Below are 16385 nucleotides of genomic sequence, written 5' to 3' on the forward strand. Positions count from 1 at the left end.
TCATTAAAAAGCTTGGTTAACTAGTTGATGCCTTTTTCTCCAAGACCCTTCCAAACCTCAATCGGGATATTATCAGGTCCTACTGTCCTGCCATTTTTCATCTGCTTTAGAGCCTCTTTTACCTCGAAGTCTCGAATCCTTCGATAGTAGTCAAAGTTTTGATCTTTTTCCCTTGTGCATAATCGACCAAGGCTCGGAAGAGTCTTCTGTCCCTCATTAAATAACTCGTAGAAGTAGCTCTTCCACCTTTCATTAATCTTATCCTCTTGAGCCAACACCTCTCCATCCTTATCCTTTATGCACTTAACCTGATCCAAATCTCTCGTTCTTCTTTCCCAGCTCTTTGTGATTCTATATATACCTTTTTCTCCTTCTTTCGTGCCCAACGACTGGTAGAGACCCTCATATGCTCTTGTTTTTGCTTCACTTACAGCCACTTTTGTCTCTTTCTTAGCCGCCTTATATTTTTCCCAGTTATCTGCATTGTGGCATAAAGACCACTCTTTAAAGCATTCCCTTTTTATCTTTATCTTTTCTTGTATACTCGCATTCCTCCACCAGGACTCCTTGTCTCTTGGTCCTATTCCTTTAGATTCACCAAAACTTTCTTTTGTTGTTCTTCTAATAACTTCTGCCATCTCCCTCCACATCTCTTCCGCACTTCCATTCCCATCCCACTTTGCCTCTTCTCCTACCCGTCTTAGGAAACTTCTTTGTTCCTCACCTTTCTTCCGCCACCACCTAGTCCTTGGGTTCTTCGTATGATGTCTTTTCCTCAACTTTTGCTCAACGCGAAAATCCATGGCGAGCACCCTATGTTGTGTTGTCAAACTCTCTCCCGAGATAATTTTACAGTTAATGCAAAATTTCCGGTCGACTCTCCTCAACAAGAAGAAGTCGATTTGAGTGCTTGTCATGCCACTCTTATAGGTTATAAGATGTTCGTCTCTCTTTTTAAAACATGTATTTGCAATGAGAAGATCAAAGGTTGAGAAAAAGTCCAAAGTAGTTTTACCCTCGGCATTAATCACCCCGAAACCATGGCCTCCGTAAATACTCCCATATCCAGTCACTTCTCTCCCAACATGGCCATTTAAATCTCCTCCTAAGAAAATCTTATCTCCCAAAGGTATGCCTTGAACCAAACTCTCTAGATCCTCCCAAAACCTTATCTTGTGTTGTTCGTCCGAACCCACTTGCGGTGCATAGGCACTAATCACATGGAAAGCACCTCCCTCCATCACAAGTTTGATAGAGATGATCCGATCTCCCACCCTCTTGACATCCACTACGTCCTTCTTCCACTGCTTATCCACAATTATTCCAACCCCATTCCTATTCTTCACCTTTCCTGTATACTAAAGTTTGAAACCAGAAGTATCCAACTCCCTAGCCTTTGCACCAAACCATTTCGTTTCTTGTAGGTACATAATGTTAATCTTCCTCCTTGTCATGGTGTCCACCACCTCCATGGACTTTCCTGTTAGAGTGCCTATGTTATAGATCAGTACTGAAAAACTTAAAAAAAAAAAAACTATAGATTTGAACGACTCATGGTGTGAACGACCTAGAAAGACATTCTTAACTTCTACCGTTGAAGTAACGAATTTTTTTCGGTTCTTTGACACAGTTCAAAATTGTTATAAATGAATATAGATTAGTTTCAATTTACAATGACATAATCTGATATATAAGGTATAAAACAATAATGTGCTTAGATTCCAGCTTGAAGAAATGAAATTTCTTCTAAATTAGAAGAAAGAAAGTAGAAATATAGAACCTTGAAAATATAGCTCTTTGTTGAAAACCCTCCTTCTGTATTCGTCTCCATGTTCCTAAAAGAGAGGTGAAAATCAAATCATTTTGACTTGTGTTAGTGCCTTTTGCTAAAAAGTGACTCTATTACTTCGTTGCAGATGACAGTAAAAGCCTCTCAAACAGTTTGACTTCTTAAGCTCACTCATTTTCAAACATTAGAAATTAAGACACGTTTCTAAGGTAAGTGATTTTCCTGCTTTCATCGATTTCGCTAGTGAAAGTGGGACCTATGAATTTTTGAGTGGTGCAATTTTCCTTCTGAGATATCTAAACAACCTCTGTTGTAGTTAATTCACTCAACTTAGCTTATGAGATTGCATATATTGATATTTTGACTTTTTCATGTTCAGAAATTACCTAGTTTGCTTTTATTACTTAAGGAAAAGTTCTTTAGTTCATTATCGCACATGAGCAAATGTCAGACAATACGTTAATGAGATTATTAAAGTATATGTAGATTTGTTAATCATCAAAATACATTATGAGAAATTGTAGAGATAACAAATCAAACAAACCAATCACTAATTCAAGTGATGATCTCTTTAGCCTTGTAGTTCACAACTTGTCTTAATCCAATCCCTAATAAATCAAACAACCAAATTTTCAATCAAACTCAACCAAGGGTTTTGCTAGAAATTCTGATAAATGGAAAGAAAAGGTTTTTTCTGACCTTGTACCATAACCCAATAGAAAGTTCCTAGAACTCACACTAAAGATGCCTTCACGAATCAAAATTCATAGATTTAGGTTCTTAAAACCTTAAACTTGAATATAATGAAAAATGAGAAAGGAACAAAGTTTTCTCGGGTTCTTGCTTTGGAAATTGGTATGTAAGAGTTCTAGTTTGATCAGTGAATTTGAAAGAGAAAGTAAATAATGAATTTGCTTTTTTTCTTCGTCCTTTGGGTTAAAGAAAGGTTTTCCATTTCACCTCTTTGGCCCTAACTAAGAAATATCTATTTTGTTTTTGCTCAAAATACTTTTTTAACTCATTTTATCTTTATTTATTTTGTCATAGCTTGTACTGAACTAGGCAAAGCAAAGCATGTTCAATTACCTACAATAGAAACTCATTTTTTTTTTACAAATAACTCTCTTGTTTCAAACAACCAATTTAAAATTAAGAAATTAACTAAATAATTTTCTAGATCTTACATCGCTAGCAAGTAGTGAGATTGCAGTGGATGCAAGATGAAGAGAGGATGAAGAGAGGGTAAGAGAAAATGTAAATGTGAAGATAAAAATAAAATTTCAAAATAATTGACTGAAATTGGCTAATTTTCTAATTAAACTCTCATGTAAAAGAGTAAAAAAGTAAATAACATTAAAGTTCACCATGTAAAAGGCATGCAAAAGGACACTAACACTATAGGCTAAAACTTAAAAAAATTAAAAATATAAATATAAAATAAAATTTACAACGTTGTGTCCAAAAAGATAAGGGGCAGGATTAGAGAGGATAATTACATTAATAAAATCATACACACTGTAGTCTGTTTATATTATATACATCAAAGAAGCTTTTCTTTTGTGCCACTCTTTTTTTCCCTTTTCTGGCAGAATGTCCAATCATGCACCAAGCATAAAATTGGTAGATCAAAACAACTGTACCATGCTCTCAACCTAAGCTTTTACAGAAAAGAATAAACAAATGAATATATCACAACTATAAAAAATAACAAGATACAATAGCCAAATTATCCTGATAACCCGCACGCCAATCTCAGTCGTAGTCTTCTTGAGTGCTTCTTTAAAGGTTGTGTATAAGATGAAGGTCCCGGGCAATTGAAATTAACTGCAAAATTTATGTCTTGGTCTCATGAAGCACTGGTAGGTCTTACCTGCTGTGTTTAACCAGTTCCCTTTACTTGAAGTCCTATAGACATGGATCGTAACCTGCTGGTTATCTCCGTGAATGATGGTCGGCTGTTGGGATCAGCTGACCAGCACTCTTCCATTAGCTTCCTCCATTCAGGATCACAGCGTTCCGGAATAGGTGGTCGAAGAGTGTTCTTTACAATCCCCCCTAAATGGACAATATTCATCATCAGGAAAGCTTGTCAGTAATTGAAGTAATTAAGCTGTTGGTATTCTTCAAGGTTGGTACACATTAAGGGCAAGTAATGTACAGTGTTTATTCTGAATTCTGGAATGAGTTTCAGGATATCCTAATGCTGTGTATATAACTTTAGCACGTTCCAAATTGAGTAGTATGGGATGATATACATTGATGATAACTATATTTACAGAGATTGATTCTTTTCCCAAAACAGCTAGCTTATACATTGAGGTTCCCCACTTTTCTCACGTTCTTAACAATGTACTAGAGCCCAGTTGTGAACGACATGGAGAGGGCTACGTATTTAAGGAGAATTATTATTTGGTTCTTTCCCCATAATAACTAGTTTTTAAGGTTTGGTTTCTGACTTTCCTTAGGTGCTTAACAGCTCAAAATTCAGGCTAACACTAATCCTTAATTTCTAATTCACAAAATGATAAACGATTTGTCCTTGAATAATTATGCTACTTGCATTTTGGAACAACTTGTTTGTTTTATTTTGTCTTTTCATCGAAACAAAACTCTTGGTATAAAACTAAGAGCAGTGAGTCAACTCAGCTACAATGATCAATCACAAATGTTTAATGCTACAATCTAAGAATTGAAGCACTAGATAGCTTAAGAAAGAAGCACAAGCCTCTAAACTCATACCCCTTACACAGATCTGTCACAGCTATGACCAAATGCAGAAAAAATGCTACTCCTTAGAGTAAGGTTTCATTTCTCTTTATGATGTTTTATTCCTTCCAGGAAATTTTTTCTAATACTTTACTCGCAAGATTTTAGCTTTCCTTTTGTTTGTTATGATTCCAAGTTTCACTTCTGTAACTATTTCTTAGATAAAAGTGAGACATAATTAGAGATTTTTCTTTGAGATTTTCTTACCAATAATGGCACCACAATGCATGTCTGCATATGGTTCCTCCCCTGTGAATAACTCCCACAATGAGATGCCAAAGGAGAAAACATCAACCTGTCAAAATCATTATTCCACAACTTAAATACCAGACAAAAGATTCATAGATCCCCATAAATTACTGAAATTCATTTGAAATGTCCTAGTTACCTTCTCAGAAACCCGGCTACTGCTGCCATTCAACAGCTCTGGTGCCATCCATGGAAGGGTTCCTCGTACACCCCCAGACACAAGGGTATTTCGTTTGATCCTTGATAATCCAAAATCTCCAACCTGGGAAAGAAAAATTGTTAAGATTCATGGTTACTCAGTGGAAATAATAAAGTAAGGAACTAGACAAAAGAGTAAAATAATATATTACTCTTGTGTAGAATAATATATCTTAGCATAGAATAGTGGGATGAAGTGATGAAGGGTTGGGGATTGGGAATGGGGTAGAGTTAGAGTTGTGTTTACGTTAGGAGGGATAGTTTGGGAATTCTGGTAGTTTTTTAAGTGTTTGGATAGTTTTGTCTATTGGAACCCATTTTTCATGAGTACAATATCAGTTTTGTTTTCTCGTTAGATTTGCCAGCGTTTTGAACATTTGTGGGTACAAATGACAGTTTATTCCTCGGCATATTTCAACAAAAATAATAAATATGTTGCGAAAGAAAAAAAGAATACTAGAAAAAAAATTCTTGAGAACTGAGAATACTTCATTAATCTGCATCAAGTGTAGAACTGAGTTGAGCTTAGCATCTCCAAAATACTAGAAGAATATTAACGAAGGCAATTAAATAGAATTATTTCAAATCTAACACACTCCTAGTACAACTATTTTAGTTTGAGAATTGGCCGAATGATAAAAACTACAGGCATTCAAAAGAAATTAACTGGAATCATGGCTTCATGATTTAGAATGGGCCAGAGGCTATAATATAAGTCGATAGTGTTTTTATAGAGATAAGGAAACGGAAGAGAAAGGATTCTAGGATTTAAAAAACAATGAAATTTGTAAGTGGATAAATTAAAGAGTAAAAAATTAATTGGACTAAAATTGATAATTCGAAAGATAAGTGCTAGTCCATTCTTACTTTGCATACGGGTCGCTGTGGATCCCTTAGATTCACAAGCAAGTTGTCACATTTCAAATCAAAATGGACAATGTTTTTCGAGTGCAAATATTCCATACCAAAAGCTGCATCCATGGCAATTATCAGCTTTCTATGACGATCTAGTAATCTGCATAAAAAGTAGGAGAGTAGGAGATTCACTATATGCATACACGAGTTAATAAATTTGGTATTAACAGAAATGGACCAAGACTACCTTTCTTTCTTGATGAGGACATGCCTAAGAGAACCATTAACCATGAACTCTGTTACTGTTGCTAAGGTTCCGCCAACCCCATCTGGTACTATTCCATAAAATGCCACCACATTTGGATGGTGAAGATTTGAGAGGATTTGTGCCTCTCTCCAGAAGTCTTTTGCCTAATCAAGTGAAAAAACATAGCCAGGTTCATATACATAGAATATTTTCATAATTTTATAATCTGCCAATAGTTTTCTTATGTTTTAATTGATCGAAATTTGGGGATAGGCATGGTTGAGCACATAGCAGTAGTACATAAGACATCTCCTTTTCTTACGGCCAAAATGTAAAACCTTAGGTTTAAATTTATCAAAATTTGGGGATAGGCACGGTTAAGCACATAGCTTACAAGTTAGCCTTTCCTATGTCTCATTTGAGTTTGGGATTACGTATTCAACTCTCATTCCCCCTCCCCTAATTACCCATTAGGAGTAATCCTAGCTTTACTATCTTTGCTTTAAAAAGGATCAGCGATAGACATAGATAGATGGGAGACGGAACAAGCCAGGATGCAAGATGTGAAGAAATATTAATTCAACTTAGTTTCATCCTTCTACTTATTTACATGAGGAAAGGTTAAACCCGTGGTTGTATAACAAGATGCAAGAGATGTATGTTATTAATAAACTACAACTTGTTGAGAACAAAACTGCCCTAATGACTCACCAACCGTTCTTGCTCAGAAGATCTCCCTGCAAAGCAGCTCTTTTTAATTCTCTTTATAGCAACATCTGTTCCCCGCCATTTTCCATGATAAACGGTTCCATAAGTACCAGATCCTAACTCCGAAAGGTCTTCGAGATCAGCATTCCTTATTATCTGAATGAAATAATATATGATCAAATGCAGAAAAGAACGTAAATATAATATGAAGAAAATGGCCAAGCAAATGCAATAAGCTTCCTTCAGGGCAATTTAGCAGTAGAGTGCACTTTAATCAAATAAGTAACAACCCTTTAATCAAATAAGTAACAATGGCGTTTGGATTTATAATTTAATAATAACAGATAGAGACAGTTGCACTAACTGTGCATTTAATTATCTTCTAATCATTATGGCACTGACTGGCAAAGCATATAGTTCAATAGAATATAGAGAAATACGGCCACAAACTGGTTAAAATGACCATGAAATAACTACAGAACTTGTAAATGTTAGAAATATGGAACACGATGTAACAAAAAATAAATAAAGAAAGAAATAATGATGCACTTTAATTCATAAAGGAGACCATGAAATCTTTCTACCACACCATTCTAGTACCTTTTATTTTGCTGCATGACCTAGATTAAAACCTTACCCCAACCTCACTGCCAGCAAAACTGGAAGCCTTAAATAATTGATCAGGTCTTCCCAATGCAACCAATTCATGAGTATCCAAAATTATTTCATGTTGCCACTTATCAAATCAATTAAGGGATAAGAAATTCTAAATTGCCACATTTATAACATAGCATTTCACCAACAAATTATGACAAAAAAAATCTTTTCATACTTGACAAGAATGAGTTTAAATCAGAAACTAGAACATTCAGTCTTTTAAAGGATGCTGAATAAGAAATGAATGGTAATGTCCAAATTAAAAGTTTTTGAATCATGAAAAATGTAAACCAAGAGAGTTAACAAATAAGTGAGGGTCAACCTGCAAACCATATATGCTGGCTTCCATTTCTGCTATCATTGCATCAGAAAGGAAGTCATGCTTGTCTGTTTGATTGTCTTTAAAATCCTATCAGTGAGAATAAGAGATTGAGAAATTGTAAAGAAATTAACATAGACTCTAATGTGAGTTCAGTATATCCTACCTCCAGTTCAGACTCTGGGAGGATGCTTTCTGCTTCTGTATGAGCAAGGGATCCAACATCACTTCCTCTATCATCCACAGAATTTGGGCTCAGTACCAATGAAGACTCAACATTTGGAGGAGAAACACTAATCACATTGTCTACTACTACAAATGGCTGTACCCGGCTTGCCTCGTGACACCATTGTATATTCTTTGACGGATCTGACAGATCAATGATTTGATCTGTACTGCTCACCGAGTCATCAAAGAAAGAACGTGCCTTTCTAAAAGAACTATTCTCGCCTGCAGTATTCACATTCATTGGCAAGTTGAACTTTGGACCATAACCAACAGGAGGTGAAGCAGGGTGCAATCTAGCAGCGCTTAGTGTTGAATTTTCATGAAATCCTGAAGCCAGTTGGTTCTCAGAAAGCTGAATTGGTGCACATTTAAGAGAGTCTGGGTTAATGGATAGCTCAAAGAAATTATTGCCCAGATTACTTTTGCCAGAAGAGCTTTCTTCGTCTTTTAATGGGGCATTTAAATCAAATATCCTGGTCAATGAAAAGTCAATATCTTGTTTCCCGCTCAAACCTTCAGCTAATGCACATTTCTTGCTATCATCAGTCCTTTGGCTCATATCAAGAAGATCAGATGGGATCTTGTCCACGATATTATTTGGAGAAAGTTCCACCATACCCAATGATGCAGGAATTCTATCCTCAGATGTAACCTCCCAATTCTTTTGCACATTAACCTGAGAATTTGAGTTACTAGGAAGGAAGGAGTCCAAAAGATGCAATTCACTCATGTTTCCCATATCAATGATGGCTGGTTTCTCAACATAAACATTTCCATTATTACTCGGAAAGCAATTAAACTCTTCAATTATCTTCATCTTTTCTAATTTAACAGAGTTATCTTGAATATCATTTGCTACAAAGCTATAGTCAGTTAATCTGGACTGTGCTTTAGGGTACCTATTTTCAGTTGAAATGCTACCATTATAAACATCACAGTTCATTCCTAATGAATCTGAATATGGAGAAGACGATGTCATTTCTTGCCTTTTGGACAGCTCGGCGGAGTCACCTTTTGGTATCTTACTTTGTAGTTGGGTATGGTGGAGAATAGGATCACGTTGAAGCTCCAAAGGATTCCCTTGTGAGATATTAGAAAGAAGGATTGAAGATAATTGAGTATTTTCAAGGTTCAAGGAAAAAGATTGGCCAATTCTTTCTTGTAAGCAGTAACCAGACCTAACAGCACTCTCATGCAATTGTGAATCAGAAAAAGCATGTGACAGCCCATAGGGGGAACCAGAAATTCCATCAGATTCAGCTTGTTGACAAATTGGATCTTCCAAGCATGAAAGAGGATTTCCAAGGTAGTTTCCCTTTTCCCTTTGAAACAGCCTTTCACCAAATAATTTATCCTCGCAACCATGAGTCACAAATCCCTTGCCAAGATTGTAGTTGCCGAAATGCTGTCCATTGAGTATCTTGGACTGACCAGCAGCTGCATGCTGAGGGTATTGCCAATCAGCAATGACGGTGCCAGAGTTCTCAGGGGGTAGCAGAGCAGTAACAAATGACACATTGCTCTCGGTACTTCCCTGAAACCGTTCATTACCAAGAAATGGAACATAACCTGCACTAGAACCTGATACCTGTATAGGAATAGGAGAAACTGATTTGTTCAGAACCCCATCTCCATTTAAAGAATTAACAGCACCCTTGTTCCCAAAGGCAGAAGAGGGATTTGGAGAAATTTTCTGAAAAACTGGAGCGAACTGACTTGCTTCATTGGTCAAACTCATCCCACCATTGTTGTTCCTTGGACTGGGATCTGCTATGCCATTCACGGCAACAACATATTGGTAGTCAGGATCACTTTGCTGAATCATGCTCACTTCAGTTAACGGCGTCTCTTCAGATTCAGTCAAAGGAACCAAAAAAATTCTAAGTCTTTGAGAACCTTCCCGCCTTTCAAACCCATGGTATTCCTCTGTCATATTTTGAAGATCCTCCTCCGAGGAAACAGATATTAGAGCATCCAGATCCTCCCCAGGAAGCTGGTATTTGATTGTGTGAGGTTGCCTACAAATACTCGAGGTCTTCTTTACAAGCTCTTCCCATGATAAATCCTTTCTTGTAGATATTATGCGGGTCTCTCCCCCTACATATCTGAGTTTCCCGTCACTAGGCCTGGGTAATATTTTTCCACCAGAGCTGCATAGAAGCTTCATTTTCCATGGCAAAGAATCATCCAAAGTTCCTGAAACAGAAAATCCATTAGAATGAGAAGACTCACATCTGAGAAGGGGTGATACAACTGGTCTGGCACCAGGATGATCACCAGTCGATGATTGAACTCTGTTCCTTGTATCACGATCTCCAGGTACCGTTTTCCTTAAACTGACTCCAGGAACCCCATTTTTCATCTCCTGATCCTGCTTGTTTAGAGAGGGAATTTCATCCATCTCAGCAGCATTCTCAGAGTCCATTCTCCTCAAGCCTAAAATATTACTAAGTTCTTCATATCTCACATGGCCATTCTCCCTATTCAACATAAATCTATGCTCAGAACTTTGAGATATATCAGGTGAATGAGGAACTCTTCCTGCAGAAACTCCATCATGACTGATATTCTCTGAAAATCCTCTTCCAGTGGCTAGAACAATATTATTATACACAATCTGTCCTGTATCTGAACCACAACCTAACTCAGGCTGGATGTGTTGAGGAAGCACACCAAGGTCCTTTGCAGTGTTGGCACCTAATTTGTTACCTGTCTTATTTTGTGCCATATCAAAAGTTCAGCTGCTCAAGCTACTAAATCTTTTTACAAAATACTGGTATAGTAATAACGCAAGAAGTGTGACCGATTCACTGATACACCAATTCATCTCCAAAATTTCCATACCTGATGACACCCAAATTCTCAAGAGAAGTGGGACCACCAGCAGTCAAACTCAGAATCAATCTAGACACCAGAACAAAACATAAAAACTAATTCCAACTTTATCTAGCTATCCTACTTCACATACACATATGCACAAAGAAACTAACCCTGGAATATTTACAAGTGCAAATTGTAACTATGACTGATTTATGGCATTTACAACAGAGTTGAGAGTCACAAAACCGCCAATATGACACGAAACTTGTGATAACTAATAATTGAAGTGAACTGACTTCCGCAACACTTCCATCAGCATTTCAGGCTGTGTATGAAGAATTAAATGTAAGAGTTATCAGCCAAAATATTCCAGAGTGAAACTAAGCAATAAATATTCTCAAGCTGTTCATACATGAATTCAACACAGATATCGTCAATCACTCAAAATCCGAAATTCTCCAGATTTCAAAAGATGGTAACCAAGGAAACAGTAAGCATTTCAAGCTGTTCATGCGAAAAATTTAACATCGGTATCGATCAAAATACAGAGTTCCCATAATAAAAAAAGTTTTCGCCCTTGTCATATCAAGAAACCGTACTTAAGACTGAAAGCAAGAATTTTCAAGTTGTTCACGCAATTGCAATACGGATATGTGAAATCCAGACACTGGAGTTGGGTCAATTGATATAAATTGAGTTAAGTTTAAGGTTGACGAAAAGGAAAAGGAAAAGGGTTAACGTAGCTTACCCATCAAGGATCAATCTGGAGCTTCGGATTGCAACATTGGCGAATTGGCGAGATTGAAGTAGCAAAATAACACACGAAGGCCTTAGCCATGGAAAAGCAAAGTTGGATCTCACACAACACGAACAAGCGCGCGCGCGCACACACACACACACTCTCTCTCTCTCTCTGCAATATTCTTGTTGCTTCCAATGCTCCTACGTGGACACATTCCTTTTACGTGCCATAAAATTAGAATATTTAATTGAAAAATATTTAAAGGCAAGAATTTATTAATTTTAGTAATCATAGGGATGGCAAAAATCCCCAGCGGGGCGGGTATCCGCGGGAATTTATCCGTCACGGGGCGGATATGGGGACGATTTTGTACCCGCAGGGACGGGGGACGGGGCCCCGTATATTAAACGGGGCGGGAGCGGGGATAGAAGTCCCTGCCCCGTGGAGACCGATTTAAACTCCGTTTATGTAAAAAGACTAGAATATCCCATTTGTGTGTACTATGATTTTGTTAAGCATTTGTTATAATTATTGAATTAAGTTAAATATAATTTATATGATTATAATTAAGCATTTGTTATCATCTTCATTATCTTTGTTTGCTTTTTCTATTATAATTACTGTGATTTGGATAAACATTTGTTATAATTATTCTAAATTTTTTATTATTTTACTGATTTTGAATTTTTGGTTAAGCATTTGAGTGCTATACATGTAATTCATAATATTAAAGTAGATATTGATGTAAGTAAAATACTAAATTATATACAATACACTATTTTTTAAATTTTTTTCTAATTTTTTTCAATTTTTATTATTTTTTTATAAAAATCCGCGGATATCCACGGAGACCCGGGTCCCTTACTCTTAGAGTATCTGTTCTGATAATTATCTGAAACATTGATTTGGGCTTGGACGTGAGGTCCAAACTCCTTGTGGGGCAGCGTCCGACCTGTTCTCATGTCGAGATACTGCCGTCCGAGTTCATCGTGAGGAGGTGGTGGTAGTACCTGTAAGAGACTCCGATGCTTAAGTTAACAAGAATTTTAGGCAAGTTTTTTAGTAGATTAGAACGTAAATTATACCTGAATGATGTTAGTATATTTATAATAGAATGTTAAGCACCTTTGCTAGAGTAGTTCCACCTTTATGGGTGGATGATCGTTTCTTTTATCTTGAGAGTTGTTGAGACCTATCTTTTAAGGAAGATAGAGATAGTGGAGAGATTCGCGGAGGTAGTTACTTGCTTGAGCAAGCAAAGCTAGGCTCCTTTCATGGTGACCGAGGAAAAGAAGAATAGAAGGATGAGGTAGAGAGAGGAATTCAAACTTAGAGAGGGATGGGGTTCGAATTATTAAAGGAGGATAAGTGTTAGTGATTAAATAGAAAGAGATGGGAGAGAGAATATTCGAATATTAGTTTAAAGGAAAAGAAAAAAATATTTTTGTTTTTATTTTAATTATTAGTTAGAATTCGAAAATTAAGAAAGAGATAAAATACAATTAGAGTTTAAAATAATTAGTTAATTAAAAATATTTTTGAAAAAGTGGTTAGTGGTTTTCAAAAATTAGAGAGAGAGAAAAGTAGTTAGGTGGTTTTGAAAAAAATAAGGAAGAGTAAGTTTTGAAAAGATAAGAAGTTAGAAAAAGATTTTGAAATTAAAATTTGAAGAAGATATGATTTGAAAAAAGATTTAATTGAAAAAGATATGTTTGAAAAGATAAGATTGAAAAAAGATTTGATTTTTAAAATTAAAATTGATGACTTGACTAACAAGAAACTAAAAGATATGATTCTAGAATTTAAAGATTGAACCTTTCTTAACAAAAAAGTAACAAACTTAAAATTTTTTTGAATCAAATCCTTAATTGTTAGCAAGATTTTCGAAAAATATGAAATAAGAATAAGAAAAAGATTTTGAAAATCAACTTTTAAAATTTTCGAAAATATTAAAAAGAAAAATGAAAAATATTTGAATTTTTTTGAAAAAAGATTTGATTGATAAGAGAGGATATGAAAAAGATAGGATTTTGAAAAATTAGTTTTAAAACTTGAAAAATTGAAAAAGATTTGAATTGAAAACAAAATTACCTCCTTGGTGTTATCCTGGAGTTAAACGCCCAGAATGGTATCCATTCTGGCGTTTAACTCCCACTTGGCTACCTCCTTGGGCATTAAATGCCCAGCCAGGTACCATGGCTGGCGTTTAAATGCCAGAAATCCTTCTTTACTGGGTGCTTTGAACGCCCAGCTTTTTCTCTGTGATTCCTCTGCTGTATGTTCTGAATCTTCAATTCTCTGTACTATTGACTTGAAAAGACATAATTTTGAGTTTTTTTTTATTTAATGATGAGAGAGAAAAACAACAGAATGAAATTGGACCTGATAAACTAAGATCAAAACAAGAAATGCATGCAAGAACACTTTGAATGTCAAGATGAACATCAAGAACACTATGAAGATCATGATGAACATCAAGAGCATATTTTTGAAAATTTTTAAGAAAAGAAAGACATGAAAGACACCAAACTTAGAAATTTTCATACTAGAGACACTAACAAATTGAGAATGCACATGAGAAACAACAAAAGACACAAAACAATAGAATTTAAAGATCAGGCAAAGAAAATCATCAAGAACAACTTGAAGATCAATGAAGAACACAATGCATGAGTTTTCGAAAAATGCTAGAAAAACAAAAACATGCAATTGACACCAAACTTAAAATTTGACTCTAGACTCAAAAAATAAACACAAAAATATTTTTGATTTTATGATTTTATAAATTTTTTTCGAAAATTATTTTGAAAAAGAAAATAAGAAATTCAAAAATTTTTTAATAAGAATTCTAGGAATCATGCAATGTTAGTCTAAAGCTTCAATCTAAAAAGATTAGACATGGCTAGCCAAGCTTTAGTAGAGCATTACATACAACAGCCAAATTGATGGGAATCAAAAAGGCTAACCAGCAAATTGATGGTACACGAAATCGTGATTCACACTTCTCTTACAACTTTGTGCAGCTGACCAGCAAGTGCACTGGGTCGTCCAAGTAATACCTTACGTGAGTAAGGGTCGATCCCACGGAGATTGTTGGCCTGAAGCAAGCTATGGTCATCTTGTAAATCTCAGTCAGGCAGATTCAAATGGTTATGAAGTTTTGATAATAAAAAAATGAAATAAAACATAAAATAGGATAGCGATACTTATGCAATCCATTGGTGGGAATTTCAGATAAGCGTATGGAGATGCTTTGTTCCCTCTGAGCCTCTGCTTTCCTATTGTCCTCATCCAATCATGCGTACTCCCTTCCATGGCAAGCTGTATGTTGGTGGATCACCGTTGTCAATGGCTACCATCTGTCCTCTCAGTGAAAACATGTCCACTACGGTTTCCCGCATGGCTAATCAGCTGTCAGTTTTAGATCGTGACGGAATAAGATCCATCGATCCTTTTGCACACTGTCACTGCGCCCAACAGTCACGAGTTTGAAGCATGTCACAGTCATCCCATCCTAGATCCTACTCGAAATACCACAGAAAAGGTTTATACTTTCCGGATCTCAAGAATGCTGCCAATTGATTCTAGCTTATACTACGAAGACTCTGATCTCACGGAATGAAAGACTCTGTTGTCAGGAGAGGCAACCATGCGTCGTGAACCAAGAGGCCAAGAGATACACACTCAAGCTCTCGCAGATAGAATGGAAGTGGATGTCAAGCACGCGTTCATAAGGGAGGATGATGATGAGTGTCATAGATCATCACATCCATCAGGTTGAAGTACGAGTGAATATCTTAGAATAAGAATAAGCGTGAATTGAATAGAAAAACAATAGTACTTTGCATTAATTCATGAGGAATAGCAGAGCTCCACACCTTAATCTATGAGGTGTAGAAACTCCACCGTTGAAAATACATAAGTGATGAAGGTCTAGGCATGGCCGAATGGCCAACCCCCAAAACGTGATCAAGAGACCAAAAGTGATCCTAAGGTAGTCTAAAAAATTATTTAAAGATATGAATACAATAGTAAAAGGTGCTATTTATACTAAACTAGTAAACTAGGTTTACAAAAAATGAGTAACTAAGTGTAGATAGTTGGTGCACGAAATTGTGATTATCAATGGCGCCATCAATATGGTACGCACAATTGTAATCTCAACTCTTTATCACAACTTCTCACAACTAACCAGCAAGTGCACTGGGTCGTCCAAGTAATAAACCTTACGCGAGTAAGGGTCGATCCCACAGAGATTGTTGGTATGAAGCAAGCTATAGTCACCTTGTAAATCTTAGTCTGGCAGATTCAAATGGTTATGGATGATATATGAATAAAGCATAAAGATAGAGATACTTATGTAATTCATTGGTGAGAATTTCAGATAAGCGAATGGAGATGCTTTGTCCCTTCCGTCTCTCTGCTTTCCTACTGTCTTCATCCAATCCTTCTTACTCCTTTCCATGGCAAGCTGTATGTAGGGTTTCACCGTTGTCAGTGGCTACCTCCCATCCTCTCAGTGAAAATGTTCTACGCACCCTGTCACGGTACGGCTAATCATCTGTCGGTTCTCAATCAAGTTGGAATAGAATCCAGTGATTCTTTTGCGTCTGTCACTAACGCCCAGCCTTCAGGAGTTTGAAGCTCGTCACAGTCATTCAATCATTGAATCCTACTCAGAATACCACAGACAAGGTTTATACCTTCCGGATTCTCTTAAATGCCACCATCAATTCTAGCTTATACCACGAAGATTCCGATCAAGGATCCAAGAGATAAACATTCAAGCCTTGTTTGCTTGTAGAAC

At 36.3% G+C, this 16385-nt stretch overlaps 1 protein-coding gene across 3 annotated transcripts; it reads right to left on the reverse strand.

The window, feature by feature from the left end:
• Positions 1-3198: 3198 nt before the first annotated feature.
• Positions 3199-11768, reverse strand: LOC107484403 (uncharacterized). Of its 3 annotated transcripts, none has more exons than XM_021140471.2 (9): positions 11585-11768; positions 7955-10212; positions 7792-7878; positions 6816-6968; positions 6105-6268; positions 5870-6017; positions 4944-5066; positions 4763-4850; positions 3199-3844 (listed from the first exon to the last, which is right to left on the reverse strand). In XM_021140471.2, exons 1-9 carry the CDS (start codon positions 11586-11588, stop codon positions 3669-3671), a joined length of 3201 nt encoding a protein of 1066 aa, XP_020996130.1. In that variant the 5' UTR covers positions 11589-11768; the 3' UTR covers positions 3199-3668. The 3 variants fall into 3 exon arrangements, with proteins under 3 accessions (XP_020996130.1, XP_015960474.1, XP_015960475.1); XM_016104988.3 differs by having other exon boundaries at positions 7955-11161; XM_016104989.3 differs by lacking the exon at positions 7792-7878 and having other exon boundaries at positions 7955-11161.
• Between the last annotated feature and the right edge of the window lie 4617 nt (positions 11769-16385).

The sequence above is a fragment of the Arachis duranensis genome, chromosome 4 (assembly GCF_000817695.3).
Source record: "Arachis duranensis cultivar V14167 chromosome 4, aradu.V14167.gnm2.J7QH, whole genome shotgun sequence".
Lineage (NCBI taxonomy): Eukaryota > Viridiplantae > Streptophyta > Magnoliopsida > Fabales > Fabaceae > Arachis > Arachis duranensis.

What these genes read in the sequence shown, in the direction of transcription:
- LOC107484403 (XM_016104988.3), bottom strand. Translation starts at nt 10,744, where the DNA reads ATGGCACAAAATAAGACAGGTAACAAATTAGGTGCCAACACTGCAAAG. An exon ending in TCCCAGAGTCTGAACTGGAG is followed by an intron (nt 7,879 to 7,954) that starts GTAGGATATACT and finishes TCTCACTGATAG; the next exon opens with GATTTTAAAGACAATCAAAC. An exon ending in GTAGCCGGGTTTCTGAGAAG is followed by an intron (nt 4,851 to 4,943) that starts GTAACTAGGACA and finishes TGATTTTGACAG; the next exon opens with GTTGATGTTTTCTCCTTTGG.